Below are 20,088 nucleotides of genomic sequence, written 5' to 3' on the forward strand. Positions count from 1 at the left end.
TGTGTCAGTTAGCAGCATGGTCACAGTCAAAACCACCACAGCTGGCCAGGAAGGCACCACTGCAACTGCAAGTCCCAAGGTGCCTACTGATAGAGATGCTTCAATGCCAAACACAAAAGGAGGTCATCCAACTATCAAAGTGCCGTCCCCAAGAGCTGTCTTTCAGCAACCATTAACACAAGAGGAGGTGTTCGACATTATAAGTAGGTGCAAGCCTCCAAGGCCGCCAACTACAACACTATTGCGAACCAAGTCAGTGAATGATGCACCCGTGTTTGTGCCGCAAGGAGATGCCCTGGTCCTTGAACCCTTACGAAGATCAAACTCTTATCATGGTGGCGGGTTCTGCGATGCACCATCTTTTGACCTCGGCATAGATGGTGATGCTCCAGCACCTGCTCCAGCAGCAGAAACAGCGGAAGCCGGTGTGATCAGCATCGATGAGTGTGAGTTAGACCCAGCAGCTGTGAATGAAGGATGTGATGCTGCTGATGCTGGCAAGGCAATAGCTCAAGAACTAGATGTTGGTTCACTAGAGAATTGCCACACCCCGATATGCGCAGAACCAGAAGTTGGCATGAGCAGTTCTTCGGGGCCACCTCTTGCACGAAGACAGAGGAGGGTAAGAAGGCCCGCAGCATCTCAAAGGTCTCCATTCATCGACTACAACAAGAACAAGACTTTCAGCACCAATGAGGTAGTGAAGAAGCTTTACGCTGCCCTCTTGTATTGGGTCAGGCATCACAAAGGAGCAGATGATGGAGCTACCAGGTAAACTAACTCCCCACAGCCTACATACATATCTTTTTCAATTGCATAGTACCAGCCACTTAGTTGCATAGAAAGCATAGTATGTTGCACAGAACAGGGATTTTAGTTGCACACTGTTCTTTTTTCATTTTCATGCACATTTTTTTGCTGCTGTGACCCTTCGAGCTAACTTGTCTTTTTATTGCTTTCAAAAAAAAATCAGCCTTGAGATAATCAGGTATGGTGCTTTCTACATTTCTTTAAATGAGTTAGTTGATTCGATGAAGCCGGTTCAATGGTTGTCAAAAATTGTTATTGAGACTGGAATCTTACACATAATGGATAACTTACCAGAAGGGTCAAAGAAGGTTGTTATGCCACTGAGGTTTTCTGTAAGTTTTTCCAAAACCTTCTTTTTACCCTCATCTTTGTTCTGTAGCACTTTTTCGTTGACCATTTGAGGGAGGCCTTTCACCTACTAAGGAGTTTTAAGCCATGTTTTATAATCTCTGCAGATAAAATTACAGCAAGGGATCCACAATGTGAATGAGATGAACAAGAAGTTTGATTACAAGAACCGTCTCGACAAGAAAGACTTGGTGAGTGTTGTGCCCACATCATCAATCTTTTTTTAGTTGGCACCCACAGCATGTCCAGTTGCACATGACACATCTGTTAGTTGGCAGATACTTGTTGCAACCCGTTTTTAACTTGACCAAGTCTTTTACTGTTTTTTCTTAGCTACATCTTGTATTTGTGTCTGAAATCGTTCACGCTTGCAGGTCATGCTGCCAGTGCTCGAGTGCGCAGATGTAACCGATAAGGACGGAGGGAGGCGTTATTGGGTCTTTAGTGTCAACTTGAGGGACGGACGCTTCGAAGTTCTTGATTCAAGCAGGACGCTAGACAACATTGAGCTGATGAACAACGCCTCTACCATTGCGGGGGCAGTACGCCAGCTATGGAGGAAGCATTACCCAAAGTTCAGCATCGAGCACTTCCAGATTATTGACATTGACGTACCAAAGCAGCTTGGCAAGTAAGACAATAAGCATTTCATTCCTTCTCAATCAAATACAATCATTTTGTTGTTTTTAAATTTTTCTACATGTGCAATCTTTAGTATATTTTTTAGACACAGTACTAGTCTTCAATCTGTTTTATCATTTTTATGAGTTTCTAATGGATTATCTAGCTAGTTGTAGAGTGGCGCATAAGTAGTTGCACAGTGGCACATAATGAGTTGCAGTAGAACACAAGCAGTTGCACAGTAGGACATAAGTATTTGACCCAATTATTTGGTTTTAATTTTATGTGACAATTTTTTTTGCCCATTTTTTGCAATAATGAGTGTGGGTTGTTCGCACTGCTTAACGCCACCGAGTGGAATGGTAGCCAACTGCCCAACTATGACCCCAAGGAAGTACTCAACATCAGGAAGAAGCTGACGTATGATTGGGTCACCAGCGTGCACAACACCGCCCCATGGAGGAAGTTGCTGAGATACGACAAGGAATAGGTCAGTACTATTTTTTTTCCTGCTCCATGGAGGAAGTTGCTGGTTTGTACAATTTCATTAAGTAGATTTTGTAGTTGCACACTACTAGTAATTGCGTTTGCAACTCAATATCATCACTTTTGTTGATACATTAGGAGCACTGGATATACAATTGTTCAACAACTAAATATTTAACCAGTTGCCAACAAAGGCACAAATAGCAACTTTTTTTTACACAGTGCACGAACTAATTCAAGCAGCATAAATTTAGATAAAGAGGAATCATAGATGCTGAATGTGTCCACTTGGTCCCAACATTGCTAAAAAAGACATCATTATTTTCCTTTTTTGTTCCAAAGTTACAAATGAGGAAACAGAATCACAGGAGCCTCTGTGGACACACACCAGCAGTGTGCTCTGTAGATTGGCACTGGCTGCATTTGTTTTTCTTCTTTGGGTGTAGCTCCAGCGCCGATTTGTACCATCGACTCTTTGCCCTACCCTTTGTAGTAGACCTTGGAGGATCCCTGGGCACAAAATCATCAGAAGCTTGTGCAAGGGATGCAGCCTCCAACGGGGCAGTAGGACCGTCACGATCACCTGTGTAATAATCATATAAAAAGTTTAGTATTTTTGTTATTGTGCAACCAGCACTGATGTTCTGTGCAACCACACAGTACATTTTGTGCAACTAACTGGTTGCTGTGTGCAAGTTAAGTTGAAAAAAACACCTGCAGTAGCACGGCCTGTCATGGTACTTGGATTGTAGTCGCCTATGGGAAGAACATGAAAAACAAGTTAGATTTTTAGCTTGATCCTCAAACTAACACAGCGCACGCAACTAGGCAGCATGTTTCTGTTCAACTGGGCACTATGATATGTGCAACTAAAGTCACTCACCCTAGTTTTTGTTTTGGAGTCGGTGAAGGTACTAACCTGGGTTATGAGCCCCTTGAGTCCTGCCTGTAGGTCCATTGGGAGTAGCACAAAGGGCATTGCTAGTTGGGCCTGGCGGGGGAGGAGGTCTTTGAGGGTTGGCATCACCTATAGGCAGAACAGGACAAACAAGTCAGTTGTGTTTATCTTTTTGATGCTGTAACTAACACAGCATGCGCAACTAGGTAGCCTGTTCGGTGCAACTGAGCACCATGATGTGTGCAATTGGAGTTACAGACCTAGTTTGATGGGGAGTTGGGGGCAGGTAATTACCTAGACGACGAGCCCCCTGAGTGCTGCCTGTAGGGCCATTGGGAGGAGCATGCGGGGGAGGAGGTGGCGGAGGATGCCGTGTACAGCCAGGAGGGGGAGGAGGTCCTTGAGGGTTGACATCACATATATGCATAACTGGAAAAATAAGTTAGCTGTGTTATCTTGATGCTTGAACTAACACAGCGTGCGCAACTAGGCAGTATGTTCTGTCCAAGTGGCTACCATGGTGTGTGCAACTAGGCACAATGATGTGTGCAACTGAAGTTACACACCTATTTAGATCAGGAGTTGGGGCAGGTAATTACCTGGATGATGAGCCCCCTGATTGCTGCCTGGAGGTGGAGGAGGTCCTCGAGGGTTGCCATCATCTGATGGCCCCGTTGCAGCAGTCGGTTTTTTCTTTTTCTTGGACTTGTTCAGGTGGCCGATCTCGGTACGTGCTGCACGCATATGCTTGTATACAATAGCTTGCGCTGGATCAGAACCACTCGCAAACTTTGCTAGTTTCCGAAAATCGTATATCATGTTCCTCTCCCTTATCTGCTTCTTTGATTGAGGAGGCATTTCATCCGGTTGCTCATAACCAGTCCCTGGCGCACTAGGTACAGCAGTAGGTGTCCACCGTCTTAGCAGGTACCTTTCCGGTATGACATCAACGCCAACATGGGTGAACACCTTGAGGATGTGGCAACAGAGGATGCCGTCCTTGTCCATTTTACAACACTCACACAAATAGGAACCCTCCTCCACCCTTGCCTGCACCAAGTAGTTTCAAGAACCACATTTTGCAACAAATTCCTGGTTCGGTCTGAGCTCAAACGCATCAGCACCAACTTGGAATGCATTATAACGTCCAATCAGCTCAAACTCTTCTCTAAACTTGCGGTAAAGGTCTCTAGTATAGGTTTTGTAAGCTTGCTTCTCTATTGGGAAGTTGGACCACAACTCAATCTCAAGGTGTTGCGTCCTGTAATCATTGCAGCCTTCCTTGGCAAGGATGTGGTTCTGTATTTTTTCATATTTCTTGACGAAGTTCAGCATTGAGTTGTGTGGGTTCACATATCTTTTGAGGACGGCGTTGAACCCCTCACTACGCTGTGTAGACTGGAGGAAGGGAAAGAACATGTGTTTGAAGTAGCACGGCACCCAAGTTGACCTGTATTCGTACAACTTCTCAAAGTGCGTGTGTGCCATAGCCTCATACTTCATCATTAACCCAGCCCAATTCTGTTCAAACTCGTCTATAGTGAAGCTGAAGTCAACACACTTGTTGAAATCATCAGAGAGTCCTGGATTCCGGCACAGCAACCAACCAACCTTTTCCTGAGCCTTTTTCATGATGTGCCATCGACAACAACGGTGCACGGTGGTTGGAAAGATGCTCTGTATTGACTGCCTCATCGCACCATCCTGATCGGTGATGAAGTTGTCAGGAGGTTTGCCATCCATAGCCTCTAGGAATGCTCCAAAGACTCAATCAAAGCTCGATGCCAACTCCTGCCTCACAAACGCGCAACCCAGCATGAAAGATTGGCCATGTCGGTTTATTCCTATGAAGGGCGCGAATGGCATATTGTACAAGTTGGTCATGTAGGTGGTGTCAAACGATATGCAATCGTGGTACACCTCCGCATAAGCTTTTCGAGCTAAGCCGTCCACCCAAAATATGTTGACAACTCTGTCCTCTTCATCATATTTCACCTTATAGAAGAAGTCTGGATCGGTTTTTTGTATATCCTTGAAGTGCGCAATTGTCTCAATCAGATCACCCTCTTTTGTGTCATCTCTACGGAAACTTGTACAAAGATTTGTTATTGCCTTTGGTCCGAACGGCACCATCATCTCAGATCCATAGAACTCTGCCATTACATGCATCATTCGTCCTGCATAATACAAAAACAAACAGTATATCCTTTTTTTAGTTGCACAAATGCGCACATCCAGCTGCAAAGTAATAGGACACGTGTTGGCACAGAAGATAATCACAGGAAATGGACACCTAGCTGCACCTTTTTAAAAACACTTTGCAGTTTTTGCATACAGGACATTGTGTATTTGCACAGTAAAGACAATCTAGTTGCACAAGAAGCACCAAAAGTGAAATATAAAAAGCATGGGAAATTGGACAGCAGTTGCATAGTTAAGCCATTTCAGTTGCACAGTAGTACCATAACAGTTGCACACTGGACTGCCTAGAGGGAAACTTAATTCTTCAAGGGATATAGAAAAACACCACACCTGTAGTCAAGTTGCAGTTATACAAGATGCGCAGAAACTCCTTTTCATCAGGTGAGATGCCTTGGTGGGATCTCAAGTATTTGGACAATGAAGGTTTGTTCACGAGCGGATGATTGTGGTCACGAACAAAGTGCGTCACCTCCCATCGCCCATCTATCAGCTTCACCAACATTTTCGCCTTGCATTCAGTCTGCTTTATTGTCTCGCGTTTGCGCTTCTTCTTCTTCTTACTAGTACCAGCCTCCTCTTCAGCAAATATTGGAGGTTCTTCTTCCATCTGCTCATCACTGTTAACAGATGTTGGATCTGGAATAGGGTCCAGGTAAGGAGGAGTCTCAGCTCCTCCATCATCAGCTTTGGGCTTCTTGAACTTGTTGCAGCAAAACTGTTGTTTTATCAATTCATTGGTGCGGTGTGTCCGTCTAGAGGTGTTCGTCTTGATAGAGAAACCCATCCGTAGTGCGTAACTGTTGTAGTGATCCTTAGCAATTTGAAGGTTGTCAAACCTCATGCCAACATAGGGTTCCATAGGTTGAGAACCAGCCTCATCCTCTCCTTCTTCTACTTGCACAGCTCCGTCAACAGCCCGAGCTCCTAGCTCAGTCCTGGTTGGACCAGGAACATTTGCCTCGGTTCCTGTGTCATCAAGAGTATGGCTCTCTAACTGCAAAGACACCACTACAGGGGCACCACGGGCTGATGACTGGCCTGCCACATTGTCATGGCCCGTAGGGTTACCATCACGACTTGCCTGCGTGTAGTAAACAGATCGACCATTTTCTGTACAGTTTCCTTGTTGTATGCTGGGTTGCTGCTGATCCATATCATGAGGAAGCTCATTGAGATCTGGAGGCAACTCATTGAGATCAAGCATTTTTTCCCTTTGTTTTTGGATGCTGCCACACACTCCCTGCACATATAAAAAAAGAAGAAATTGATGTCATCAGTTGGTAACCATAGAAAAACTGTGTTTCAAACAACCTAAAAGCAACATGACCATATCATAATCTTTTATTATAACAGTTATGAATTTTTTTGTTTGCACAGACTTGTTATGTTAGTTGCACAGTTTGCAGTAAATAACTGGCAAGAGCATGACTTCTTTTTGCTACAGAGTTTTTCTTACCTTCTCCCTTTTTGTTTTGTTGCAATGATCTGTAGGTTTCCGTTTCGCAAGGAGCTCTTTTCAGATTTTTCTGCACATAATTGGATGCTACATTTGAGAAGGGAAATCCAGGTGAAAGAAGAAAGAAGAATTGGAGGACAGATTATAGTTAATATGGTTCTAGATCTGGTATATTTGAACATATTAATATGGTTTGCAATAGGTGTGGGACCAGAATATATGCGTGGGACAAGATTACGTGTGTGAATATGTTAATATGGTTTGTGGCTTCATTAGCCATGGACAAAAGTTCCTATGTTTTTCCTGTTGCACTATAGATTTCTGGTTTTCGCTAGAATAGATGTCTCAATTTCCAGGATTTCCACTTGGCCAGCATACATATTCAGTTGGACATTCAATGCTTTTAGTTGGCTAGAATAGATGTCTCAGCTGGCCAGGTTGCATTTTTTCAGTTTGTGGCCAACATGCATGTTCAGTTGGACAGTTAATGCATTCAGTTGGCTAGAATAGATGTCTTAGTTGCCTAGAATATATGTCTTAGTTGGTCATCAGTTTTTGGCCAACATGCATGTTTAGTTGGCCAGAAAACATGTTTTTTATTTCCACATATACTACATTTTTTCCAAAGTGTTCACTCAGAAACATGTATTGCCAAATATATGTTTAGTTGGCAGAATACATGTTTAGTTGGCCAGGATACATGTTCAGTTGGCTGGGATGCATGTTCAGTTGCACATTTATGAATTTTTCATTGCACATGTTCAACAAAGCATTGGGCAGTCAATTTTTTGTTCATTTTGCAAACAATAACTAGAAGTTGGCTTTAATCATGTTTTAGTTGGCCAGAGAACTCGTTTTTAGTTGGCTTGTTTTAACACATCCAGGTGGTAGTTTTTGGCATGTTTAACACATCCAGCATGTTTAACATCTCCTGTCCTTAACATTTGGTGTGATGTGCCAGATTCACCTCTTTTTTGAAGCAGATTCTCCATGGATCCATGGAGAAGGGGGAAATGAAGTGGAGAGAGGGCTTACCTGCTCGATCTTACTGCCTGGTATGGCTCTGACCACCCTGCCCTTTAGATCTGGAAGCAGCTCCTTCTACTTTGGGGCTCCCATGGCGGCTGTGTAGGAGGAGGAAGAAGGGCTGGGGGCGATTGCGTTTGGATCTGTTTCTAGCGTGCAGAAGAAGAAGAAGGCAGCGTCGGTGGGGCTGAGGCGTGGGGGCGAGCGATGGCGTGGATTCTGCAACCTGGGCAGATCCTCCTTCTTTCGTGAGGAAGAAGAAGATAGCCAGGGCGCAGTTTGGTGAGGAGGGTGCACGTGATCCCGCGGGGCATGGTTTGGCGAGGAGGGTGCACGTGATCCCGCGGCCAGCTGGCGGGCGGGGCAGTTGCCTTTTTTGCTTCGACGGGCGGGGACCAGGTGGACCACGTGGGCGAGCGGGGGACTGTTTCCTCTTTCGCTCGAGGGGGGACCAGGTGGTTTCCTTTTTCGGGTGGCCGCTGGCTAGCGATCCCAGGGCGGGCGGCCGCCCACTAGACGCGTCCGTGATATATACGTAGTACGTATAGTGTTTGCAAGAGCTCGATCGTTTGGCCGGCGCGGTGATGGCGATGCTGGAGGCCAAGTCACGTACCCGTCTCACATGCCCGGGAGCCTGGCGGTCACCACCGAGGCGGTGGCAAGGATGATGCGGCAGTGGAACTACCGGGAGGGCTCCGGCCTGGGCGGGCAGCGGCAAGTAGGGATGCAAGAAAAGCTCGAGGCTCATGAGCCGCTCGAGATTGACTCGTTTTTTGACTCGACTGGAGATCGACTTGAAAATAAACAAGCTGAGTTTGAACATTTTATGTAGCTCGATAGAAAAACGAGCTGATTTTGAGCCAATGTTGGCTCGCTCGATTTCAGCTCGATAGCTCGACAGAATATCATTATATTAAATGATCATGCCATATATTAAATGGAATTAAGATAATTTATTAATATATGTTGTCCATAATTTTTCTTCATTTTATTTACCAACAAACATGGAAACTTATTAACTGTAGAGAAGATTGAAGACTAATTATGACAGACTATGTGTTAAATATCCTATATTTTTGGCAAAGGTTCCCAGCATATTCATCTTATTTTTTTATTTTTCATTCATAGATTTATAATTTTTACCATCTCATTTAGCTCGAAATTAGCTCGAGATCGTTACAAGCTAAGCACGAGTCATGTTCTACAGCTCGATCATGAGCTTCACTTAATTTGAGCTCGCTTGAATTTTCATATGAGTTGAGCTGAGCCAACTCCAACTCGATCGAGCTCGACTCGTTTGCAGCCCTAGCGGCAAGGGATCATCGCCCACTTAGAGCCCGTGGCACTGCCGCGCCGGAACGCCCGGATCGGCCATGACGACACACCGCACGACAACGGGCTGCAGAACACGCCGCCGGTGGTCGAAGACGAGTGGTCCCGCCGGTGGCGGAACCTTTCACGAGTGCTGTCCCTTGAACGTGAGTGCTTCGACAAGACCCTCGCCCTGCTGCATTCGCTCGAACTCCAAGGGGATGGTAGCGCGGAAACGGCGGGCGCGCTGGCGGCGGTCGTCGAGTCGGCGAAGGTGTTCGAAGGGGAGCGCACGCCGGGGACGTGGAAAGCGTCGCTGCCTCCTGCCACCATACGCTACATCGTCGAGGAGGTGATCAGGCCGAGGATGGCCGCTGACGCGCGGGAGTGGGAGCCGCTGTGGAACCCGAACTGCCAGCACTGCTACGCCCGTGGATCCCCCTCGTCGGGCACTTGCCGGACAGCCTCTACGACACGGTGGAGAGCAAGATCATCAACCACGCCGATCACCACCACATCGTCTCGTCTTTGAAAAAGTACCTTCACCCGATGCAATGGGACGCCTTTGCCCGGCGTCACATCCTGCCGAGGCTCGCACGGCAGCTGCGGGAGCTGAGGATCACGCCGCCGAAGCAGATGGACTGCTCGTTCAGCACGGTGATGGGGTGGGAGCCATGGTGACCATCCTTGAAGCTGAGTTCTTCCACCGATGGGAAGAGGCGCTGCTCCACTGGCTGCGGTCCGCCAGGCCGTCGCGTGGTGCGCCGGCTGGAGGAATGAATTCACGCCGGAGCTGCTCGCGGACGAGCGCGTGCGCGCGCGCCTCGAAGCCGGCGCTGCCATGGTCGATCGTGAAACGCAGGGACTCAACAGAATTGTAGGCTATAGGGTGTAGATCTGCATGCATGCAATGCATGGGCTGCGATTTGTCCGGTAAATTTGGAAGTGTTGTATGCTACAGTTGTTGACGCTTGATCGAAAGCTGATCACTCTGTTTTCCTTTTTCTTTCCGAAAGAATCTATTCGCTCTGTTGAATTGAACATATGTAATCTTTCAAAATTGCTCGTGCAGAGTTGTCTTGTATGCTTTTGCCCTTCGATTTCGCTTATGAGAAACAAAATTCAGAAAAAGGCAACTGGAACTCACATGCTCAATACTTTCGTTCCAAGGAGTATAATTTCAGCTCTTTTCTCCATGTCCAACTTCCATTCCAAGGAGAAGCCTCCGCGAAAGTTAAGTTTCTGAGCAGATTGGACAGACAGACAGACAGACCATTACAGGAGAGCACGGGACTCACTTAAATAAAGCCAAAATAACAACTACCAGAACTAAACAACAGCAAGCCGACCGCATTATCACTTCCTGAAAAATTCGCTGGTGATGGTACATTCTTTGACAAGATTGTAATCAGCAACGGTTGACATGTCTTTAAGATATCTGCTACCGTAGACCAATTCATGACGATACCCTGCAGGAATGGACGCCTTCTCCTTGATCTTGCTCTTGACGGTGGCAATGGTGTCGGATCTCGTGACCTCCACGGTTATGGTCTTGCCCAAGGGGATCTTGGCAAATATCCTTGATCTTCTGTAGAAGGGACTCTTTCTCCAGCTTGTCAATGAACACTTCGGTCAGTGCATTCTTCGAAGTAAGCGCGGCTCGCAGCAGCGCAACAGCCTGCAAGAACAGCGAAAATCATTGGCAAAAAAACCCCAACAAAAGGGAATTTAATCAATTCACAAGCTAGATTACCTCCTGCTTGCCGACAGTAATGTCCATCTCCATTACCATGTCCTTGTACCTCCCAGACCAGTACTTCATCATGGACATGGCAGTGGCCTGATAAATAAGTAGATCATCCCCTATGACATACCTCCGATCCTTGACAATCTCAGGGTGGAAGCAGTAGCGTGCTAGCTCTGGCATCGTGTCCTTCCGACACCGGCAGTCAAGCGGTCAGCACCGACCAGACATGATGTTGCTCAAAATGTTAAACGGCATAATGCTTGGATCCAGTAACATCACACTGGGGAGACCACCTTTGAAGCACCCAGCATTGGCGAGATCTGCAACGCCACTATAGAGATTTTGGAAGCACCTGCCAAGATGGTAAGGCCCGGCTCCTGTGTGCTTGATCACACAGCTGATAGGGTAGGTTAAGAAACCCAGGAGCAGGTCCACGAACTCGCTGTTACATTCAGCATACACGACCTCCTTTTCACAGGTGTCGTAGAAAACCTTGATCTTGGTTTCTGGTGAAGAACCTGCAGAATCTTGATCGGCAGTAGAACTTTCTGACTGATGCTCTGCTCCTTCATAGTACTGCCATGAGCAGCCTTGGTATCAGATTCATTTGATAGAAATGCGTCAGTGAGTATGGTATCTGAAGAAAGGAAGGCCTTCAACATGAATAAAACCTAAATCGTAACCAAGTCCAGATGTTAGACAAAAAAAGGGATCTACTCAGTCCGATGGCAATAGTTTGGTATAGAGTAGCTAGTAACTAAATTTATCATCTTACGGTAGACCAGCTGACGGTCACTTTGAGCTCCTCAAAGCCATGGGCGATTCCATTAGAACCGAACGCCTGAGGCAGCCACTGTATGACTCTGGTAGATGCTGGCTTGATTGTCATGTCATCACTGATCGCAAACCGTCCGGTGCCACGTACAAACGCCTCTTTTCTGAACTCTTCGTAGACATGCAAGGCTCTAGCCATAACTAAGCAACACTTCGAAAGGGGGGGGGGGGGGGGGGGGGGGGGGTTGCAGGCCGGAGTAGGATCTCTGTTGCAGTACTTGCTAGCTGACTTACAGTCCCTGGCAAATGAGATCGATTTAGTCAAGTAAATCAAGAAGAATAACTGAAATCACAGTTGGATAATTCTTTTTGAGGAAAAATCAGACTTATAGATCATATATATACGTACTCGAACTCGTCGGTGTGGGCAGGCGTGAGAAGCTTGCCATGGCAGGCCTCGACCTCGAGCAGACCGCTGTTCCTGAGGAGGTCGACGCTGTTGCAGAGGTTGGAGAGGCACCCCGGAGATGGTGCGCAGGACTGGAGGGCGGAGAGCGGCAGCGTGAGGAAGGAGAGGAGGACGTCGACGAAGTCGGAGCCGGCTTTGGCGAACAGCACGCGGTTCCTCGACCTGTCCACGGCGAGCTTGATCTCGATGTCGTAGTACATAGTTGAGGTGGAGGGAGTCCAAGGGGCCAGGCTACGTACTACGGGGTGCTGGCGACCGCTTGCGGATTGGTATTTAAGCACGTACGCACGCATGGGGAACTGCGCAAGTGATTAAAGTGTGACGCCTTGGGAGCTTTGGCGAGCAGCCATAGTAATGGAGAGTTGTCGTGGAATCCGATGAGGCCAAGCTCAAACTGAAATTGACCCTTATACTATTCGGTCTAGCGTGCTAACCTTCTCTCTCGGCGCGGTCGCGGCGTTTGGACGTTGTCTCATCTCCGAAATTTTCTTACTACATTTTTCTTGACCGACTCGGAACAAGTCGCCTAGAAAAATATAGACTTGCATCAATTTTATTAAGTCACTTTTTTTTTCTTACAATCAAAATCAACTTGCACTAATTTGGGTAAGTCGGTCTTTTTTAGAGGAGCACTCGACACTTTGCAACTGCAAAACAATAGCCCATCAGATGCTTGAGCTTGGTCTGAGGCATCCTTTCTTTTGTTTTTGTCTATCGGTAATTTTACTTGAGGTTATATTTTTATTCATCACATGATATGTGTTTTGCTTGGAGCGTCTTGTATGATTTAAGTCTTTGTTTTTTAAATTGTCACAATCATCTTTGCTGCACACACCTTTTGAGAGGGACACACATAAATCGTGATTTATTAGAATGCTTTATGTGCTTCACTTATATCTTTTGAGCTAGGCATTTTTGCTCTAGTGCTTCAATTATATCTTTTTAGAGCACGACGGTGGTTTTATTATATAGAAATTGATGAACTCTTATGCTTCACTTATATTATTTTCAGAGTCTTTAAACAACATGGTAATTTACCTTGGTTATAAATTTAGTCCTAATATATAATGAAAACTTTCATATAAAGTGCATTGAATACTATGAGAAGTTTGATTCCTTATGATTGTTTTGAGATCTTCATAGCCCGTTGATACGCCTAGTTGATGTGAGACTATCTCTTTCTTTTTGTCTTATCCACAACCACCTTCTATTCCACCTATAGTGTTATGTCCATGGCTCACGCTCATGTATTGCGTGAAAATTAAAAAAGTTTGAGAACATCAAAAGTATGAAACAATTGCTTGGCTTGTCATCGGGGGTGTGCATGATTTGAATATTTTGTGTGATGAAGATGGAGCATAGCCAGACTATAAGATTTTGTAGGGATAAACTTTCTTTGGCCATGTTATTTTGAGAAGACATAATTGCTTGTTAGTATGCTTGAAGTATTATTGTTTTTATGTCAATATTAAACTTTTGTTTTGAATCTTACGGATCTGAACATTCATGCCACAATAAAAAAAATTACATGGATAAATATGTTAGGTAGCATTCCACTTCAAAAATTCTGTTTTTATTATTTACCTACTCGAGGACGAGTAGAAATTAAGCTTGGGGATGCTTGATACGTCTCCAACGTATCTATAATTTTTGATTGTTTTATGCTATTATATTATTTGTTTTGGATGCTTTATATGTATTTATATGCTATTTTATATTATTTTGGGGACTAACCTATTAACTCAGAGCCCAGTGTCAGTTCCTGTTTTTTCCCTTGTTTTTGACTTTCGCAGAAAAGGAATACCAAATGGAGTTCAAATTGAATAAAACCTCCGCGATGACTTTTCTTGGACCAGAAAACAACCAGGAGACTTGGAGATGAAGTCGGAGGAGCCACGAGGCGGCCACAAGGACGGAGGGCGCTCCCCCACTCTTGTGGGCCCCTCATGCACCTCCTGACCCAATTCTTTCGCCTATATATCCCCAAACCACCAGAGGCATTCACGAAAACACTTTTCCATCGCCACAACCTTCTGTACCCGTGAGATCCCATCTAAAGACCTTTTCTGGCAACCTATCGGAGGGGGATTCTATCACAGAGGGCTTCTACATAAAAAACTTGTATGCCAAATTTTTATTAATACTAATTTGATGTAAATTAGAACTTTGTAACAAATATGTGAAATTTGTAATATTAGATCTTGTCACATAAATTGAAATATTAACTTTGAGTTTGTATGTACTAGAAAGTATATGAATTGTATGTGTAATTATGCCATTTTCGTAACATTCATTTTAATTTTAATTTATAATTCATAGCTAAAACTAAAAACATCTTGTCATAACTACTATTATGGTTCTGTATTTGGGGATTTATTTAAAAGTTTCTAGTTACAATGTGTGAGATATGTATCTTTTCCTATTTTAGGATAGACAAACTTATGTGATCGTATTGGGTCTTTAAGATGAGGCACAAATGTATAGATGGGGGAATGTTGGTCCTATATGGTAAATACGGGGGTGAAACGAGAATACATTGTTTAAATTAAATTGAGCAGCCATTGGCACTTCAATGCAAATGAAGATAAACAAGAATAAAAGGTTTAATTTACTGAAAGGAATTTTATTTTGAGCTGGACATATTTAACTTGTGCAAAATCACCGTGAAAATTGCAAGAAAATTTGTTAGCCGGATAGTAGATTTTTTTTTGAAAATTGATCATAGAAATAATGAATTTATCATATGTAAGAATACTTTCCGATAATGGCCAGTGTAACTTATCGTGTGATTGTTTAGTAGAAGATTTCGTATGATGGTTGCTAAATATAGTTAATTAAACCAGTTTTATATTCCTCTTTTTCCCATGCATTAATCTTTAAAAAATTGGTGTCCTCCATGTATTATTTATCTATTTTCTTCATGTACCCACCTGCCATCCAAAGGAGAAACCTCCACAATAAACTTCGACATTCAGACACCTGACAAGTTTTTAAGCTCACTGGACAAATATACCTTAACATTAGAGGGTGATGCCTCTATTAGGTCAAATTAAACAATATATGTGTTGTCACGGATCAAATCATGAGGACATATCCCACAGGAATGGACACCTTAATTATCCAAAATTTCTAATTATCCTTGATCTTGCTCTTGATAGTGGAAATGGTGTCGGGATCTCACAGCATATTATGGTCTTACCCGACCTAATAAATACTTAGTAGATGAAGGAAATATGCCCTAGAGGCAATAATAAAGTTATTATTTATTTCCTTATTTCATGATAAATGTTTATTATTCATGCTAGAATTGTATTAACCGGAAACATAATACATGTGTGAATACATAGACAAACAGAGTGTCACTAGTATGCCTCTACTTGACTAGCTCGTTAATCAAAGATGGTTATGTTTCCTAACCATAGACAAAGAGTTGTTATTTGATTAACAGGATCACATCATTAGGAGAATGATGTGATTGACTTGACCCATTCCGTTAGCTTAGCACTCGATCGTTTAGTATGTTGCTATTGCTTTCTTCATGATTTATACATGTTCCTATGACTATGAGATTATGCAACTCCCGTTTACCGGAGGAACACTTTGTATGCTACCAAACGTCACAACGTAACTGGGTGATTATAAAGGAGCTCTACAGGTGTCTCCAAAGGTACATGTTGGGTTGGCGTATTTCGAGATTAGGATTTGTCACTCCGATTGTCGGAGAGGTATCTCTGGGCCCTCTCGGTAATGCACATCACATAAGCCTTGCAAGCATTGCAACTAATGAGTTAGTTGCAAGATGATGTATTACGGAACGAGTAAAGAGACTTGCCGGTAACAAGATTGAACTAGGTATAGAGATACCGACGATCCAATCTCGGGCAAGTAACATACCGATGACAAAGGGAACAACGTATGTTGTTATGCGGTCTGACCGATAAAGATCTTCGTAGAATATGTGGGAGCCAATATGAGCATCCAAGTTCCGCTATTGGTTATTGACCGGAGACGTGTCTCGGTCATGTCTACATTGTTCTCGAACCCGTAGGGTCCGCACGCTTAAGGTTTCGATGACAGTTATATTATGAGTTTATGAGTTTTGATGTACCGAAGGAGTTCGGAGTCCCGGATGAGATCAGGGACATGACGAGGAGTCTCAAAATGGTCGAGACGTAAAGATCGATATATTGGACGACTATATTCGGACATCGGAAAGGTTCCGAGTGGTTCGGGTATTTTCGGAGGTACCGGGGAGTTACGGGAATACGAGGAAGAAGCAATGGGCCTTAATGGGCCTTAGTGGGAAGGACCAGGAGGTGGCGCGCGCCCCTCCCAAGCCCAGTCCGAATTGGACAAGGGGTTTGGGGCGCGGCCCCTCTCTCCCTTCCTTCCCCTCTTCCTCCCTTTCCCCCCTTGTCCTAGTTGGACTAGGAAAGGAGGAAACCTACTCCAACTAGGAGTAGGAATCCTACTCCCTGGCGCGCCCCTCCTAGGGACGGCCTCCTCCCCCTTGATCCTTTATATACGGGGGCAGGGGGACACCCCATAGACACACAAGTTGATCCTCGTGATCGTTTTCTTAGCCGTGTGCGGTGCCCCCTTCCACCATACTCCTCGATAATATTGTAGCGGTGCTTAGGCGAAGCCCTGCGACGGTAGAACATCAAGATCGTCACCACGCCATCGTGCTGACGGAACTCTTCCCCGACACTTTGCTGGATCGGAGTCTGGGGATCGTCATCGAGCTGAACGTGTGCTAGAACTCGGAGGTGCCGTAGTTTCGGTGCTTGATCGGTCGAGCCGTGAAGACGTATGACTACATCAACCACGTTGTTATAACGCTCCCGCTTCCGGTCTACGAGGGTACGTAGACAACACTCTCCCCTCTCGTTGCTATGCATCACCATGATCTTGCATGTGCGTAGGAAAATTTTGAAATTACTACGTTCTCCAACAGTGGCATCCGAGCCTAGGTTTTATGTGTTGATGTTGTGCACGAGTAGAACACAAGTGAGTTGTGGGCGATATAAGTCATACTGCTTACCAGCATGTCATACTTTGGTTCGGCGGTATTGTTGGATGAAGTGGCCCGGACCGACATTACGCGTACGCTTACGCGAGACTAGTTCTACCGACGTGCTTTGCACACAGGTGGCTGGCGGGTGTCAGTTTCTCCAACTTTAGTTGAACCGAGTGTGGCTACGTGAAGGAAATATGACCTAGAGGCAATAATAAAGTTAGTATTTATTTCCTTATATCATGATAAATGTTTATTATTCATGCTAGAATTGTATTAACCGGAAACATAATACATGTGTGAATACATAGACAAATAGAGTGTCACTAGTATGCCTCTACTTGACTAGCTCATTAATCAAAGATGGTTATGTTTCCTAACCATAGACAAAGAGTTGTTATTTGATTAATGGGATCACATCATTAGATGAATGATCTGATTGACTTGACCCATTCCGTTGGCTTAGCACTTGATCGTTTAGTTTTTTGCTATTGCTTTCTTCATGACTTATACATGTTCCTATGACTATGAGATTATGCAACTCCCGTTTACCGGAGGAACACTTTGTGTGCTACCAAACGTCACAACGTAACTGGGTGATTATAAAGGTGCTCTACAGGTGTCTCCGAAGGTACTTGTTGGGTTGGCGTATTTTGAGATTAGGATTTGTCACTCCGATTGTCGGAGAGGTATCTCTGGGCCCTCTCGGTAATGCACATCACATAAGCCTTGCAAGCATTGCAACTAATGAGTTAGTTGTGAGATGATGTATTACGGAACGAGTAAAGAGACTTGCCGGTAACGTGATTGAACTAGGTATTGAGATACCGACGATCGAATCTCGGCCAAGTAACATACCGATGACAAAGGGAACAACGTATGTTGTTATGCGGTCTGACCGATAAAGATCTTCGTAGAATATGTAGGAGCCAATATGAGCATCCAGGTTCCGCTATTGGTTATTGACCGGAGACATGTCTCGGTCATGTCTACATTGTTCTCGAACCGTAGGGTCCGCACGCTTAAGGTTTCGATGACAGTTATATTATGAGTTTATGAGTTTTGATGTACCGAAGGAGTTCGGAGTCCCGGATGAGATCGGGGACATGACGAGGAGTCTCGAAATGGTCGAGACGTAAAGATCAATATATTGGACGACTATATTCGGACATCGGAAAGGTTCCGAGTGATTCGGGTATTTTTCGGAGTACCGGGTAGTTACGGGAGAAGCAATGGGCCTTGATGGGCTTTAGTGGGAAGAGGAGAAAGGGCCAAGGGGCTGCTGCGCCCCCCCTCCCCTCTAGTCCGAATTGGACTAGGGAAAAGGGGGCCGGCCACCTTTCCTTCTCCTCCACTTCCTTCTCCCTTCCTCCCCTCTTGGTGGACTCCCACTAGGACTTGGAGTCCTAGTAGGACTCCACATCCTGGCCGCACCAATTGCCTTGGCCGGCCTCCTCCTCCTCCATCCTTTATATACTGAGGCAAGGGGCACCCCATGAACACAAGTTGATCTTCGTGATCGTTCCTTAGCCGTGTGCGGTGCCCCCCTCCACCATATTCCACCTCGGTCATATTGTAGCGGTGCTTAGGCGAAGCCCTGCGACGGTAGAACATCAAGATCGTCACCACGCCGTCGTGCTGACGGAACTCCTCCCCGACGCTTTGCTGGATCGGAGCCCGGGGATCGTCATCGAGCTGAACGTGTGCCAAGAAGTCGGAGGTGCCGGAGTAACGGTGCTTGGATCGGTCGGACCGTGAAGACGTACGACCACATCAACCTAACGCTTCTGTTGTCGATCTACAAGGGTACGTAGATCACACTCTCCCCTCTCGTTGCTACGCATCACCATGATCTTGCGTGAGCGTAGGAATTTTTTTTGAAATTACTACGTTCTCCAACAGTGGCATCCGAGCCTAGGTTTTTATGGTTTGATGTTATATGCACGAGTAGAACACAAGTGAGTTGTGGGCGATATAAGTCATACTGCTTACCAGCATGTCATACTTTGGTTCGGCGGCATTGTTGGATGAAGCGGCCCGGACCGACATTACGCGTACGCTTACGCGAGACCGGTTCTCCCGACGTGCTTTGCACATAGGTGGCTTGCGGGTGACAGTTTCTACAACTTTAGTTGAACCAAGTGTGGCTACGCCCGGTCCTTGCGAAGGTTAAAACAGCACCAATTTGACAAACTATCGTTGTGGTTTTGATGCGTAGGTAAGATTGGTTCTTGCTTAAGCCCATAGCAGCCACGTAAAACTTGCAACAACAAAGTAGAGGACGTCTAACTTGTTTTTGCAAGGGATGTTGTGATGTGATATGGTCAAGACGTGATGAGATATAAGTTGTTGTATGAGATGATCATGTTTTGTTGAAGTTATCAGCAACTGGCAAAATCCTTATGGTTGTCTCTCTATTGCATAAGATGCAAGCGTCCAATAATTGCTTTACTTTATTGCTATGCGATAGCAATAGTTGGCGAGACGACCACGTGACGACACATTGATATAGATCAAGATGATGGAGATCATGGTGTCATGCCGGTGACGATATAGATCATGACAGTACTTTGGAGATGGAGATCAAAGAAGCAAGATGATGATGGCCATATCATGTCACATATTTTGATTGCATATGATGTTTATCTTTTATACATCTTATTTTTGCTTAGTTTGACGGTAGCATTTTAAGATGATCTCTCACTAATTATCAAGAAGTGTTCTCCCTCAGTATGCACCATTGCGAAAGTTCTTCGTGCTGAGACACCACGTGATGATCGGGTGTGATAGGCTCTACGTTCAAATACAACGGGTGCAAAACAGTTGCACACGCGGAATACTCAGGTTATACTTGACGAGCCAAGCATATACAGATATGGCCTCGGAACACGGAGACCGAAAGGTCGAGCGTGAATCATATAGT

At 45.0% G+C, this 20,088-nt stretch overlaps 1 protein-coding gene and 3 pseudogenes across 3 annotated transcripts; 1 reads left to right on the forward strand and 3 right to left on the reverse strand.

The window, feature by feature from the left end:
- Window positions 1-2,535: 2,535 nt before the first annotated feature.
- Window positions 2,536-4,174, reverse strand: LOC147973265 (uncharacterized). 2 transcript variants are annotated; one of them, XM_087524887.1, is made up of 5 exons: window positions 3,763-4,174; window positions 3,458-3,580; window positions 3,185-3,292; window positions 2,980-3,021; window positions 2,536-2,848 (listed from the first exon to the last, which is right to left on the reverse strand). In XM_087524887.1, exons 1-5 carry the CDS (start codon window positions 4,169-4,171, stop codon window positions 2,628-2,630), a joined length of 903 nt encoding a protein of 300 aa, XP_087381013.1. In that variant the 5' UTR covers window positions 4,172-4,174; the 3' UTR covers window positions 2,536-2,627. The 2 variants fall into 2 exon arrangements, 1 of the variants encoding a protein (XP_087381013.1); XR_015603633.1 differs by lacking the exons at window positions 2,536-2,848; window positions 2,980-3,021; window positions 3,185-3,292 and having other exon boundaries at window positions 3,460-3,592; window positions 3,763-3,891.
- A 54-nt stretch (window positions 4,175-4,228) lies between these two features.
- On the reverse strand, window positions 4,229-6,601 carry LOC147973266 (protein FAR1-RELATED SEQUENCE 5-like; annotated as a pseudogene). Its single transcript, XR_015603632.1, has 2 exons — window positions 5,696-6,601; window positions 4,229-5,340 (listed from the first exon to the last, which is right to left on the reverse strand). The product of XR_015603632.1 is annotated as a protein FAR1-RELATED SEQUENCE 5-like (transcript).
- A 1,830-nt stretch (window positions 6,602-8,431) lies between these two features.
- Window positions 8,432-10,053, forward strand: LOC125507448 (septin and tuftelin-interacting protein 1 homolog 1-like; annotated as a pseudogene).
- A 418-nt stretch (window positions 10,054-10,471) lies between these two features.
- On the reverse strand, window positions 10,472-12,348 carry LOC125506113 (uncharacterized; annotated as a pseudogene).
- Between the last annotated feature and the right edge of the window lie 7,740 nt (window positions 12,349-20,088).

Source organism: Triticum urartu, chromosome 5A (genome assembly GCF_056163025.1).
Source record: "Triticum urartu cultivar PI428250 chromosome 5A, HENAU_Tu73, whole genome shotgun sequence".
NCBI classification, from domain to species: domain Eukaryota; kingdom Viridiplantae; phylum Streptophyta; class Magnoliopsida; order Poales; family Poaceae; genus Triticum; species Triticum urartu.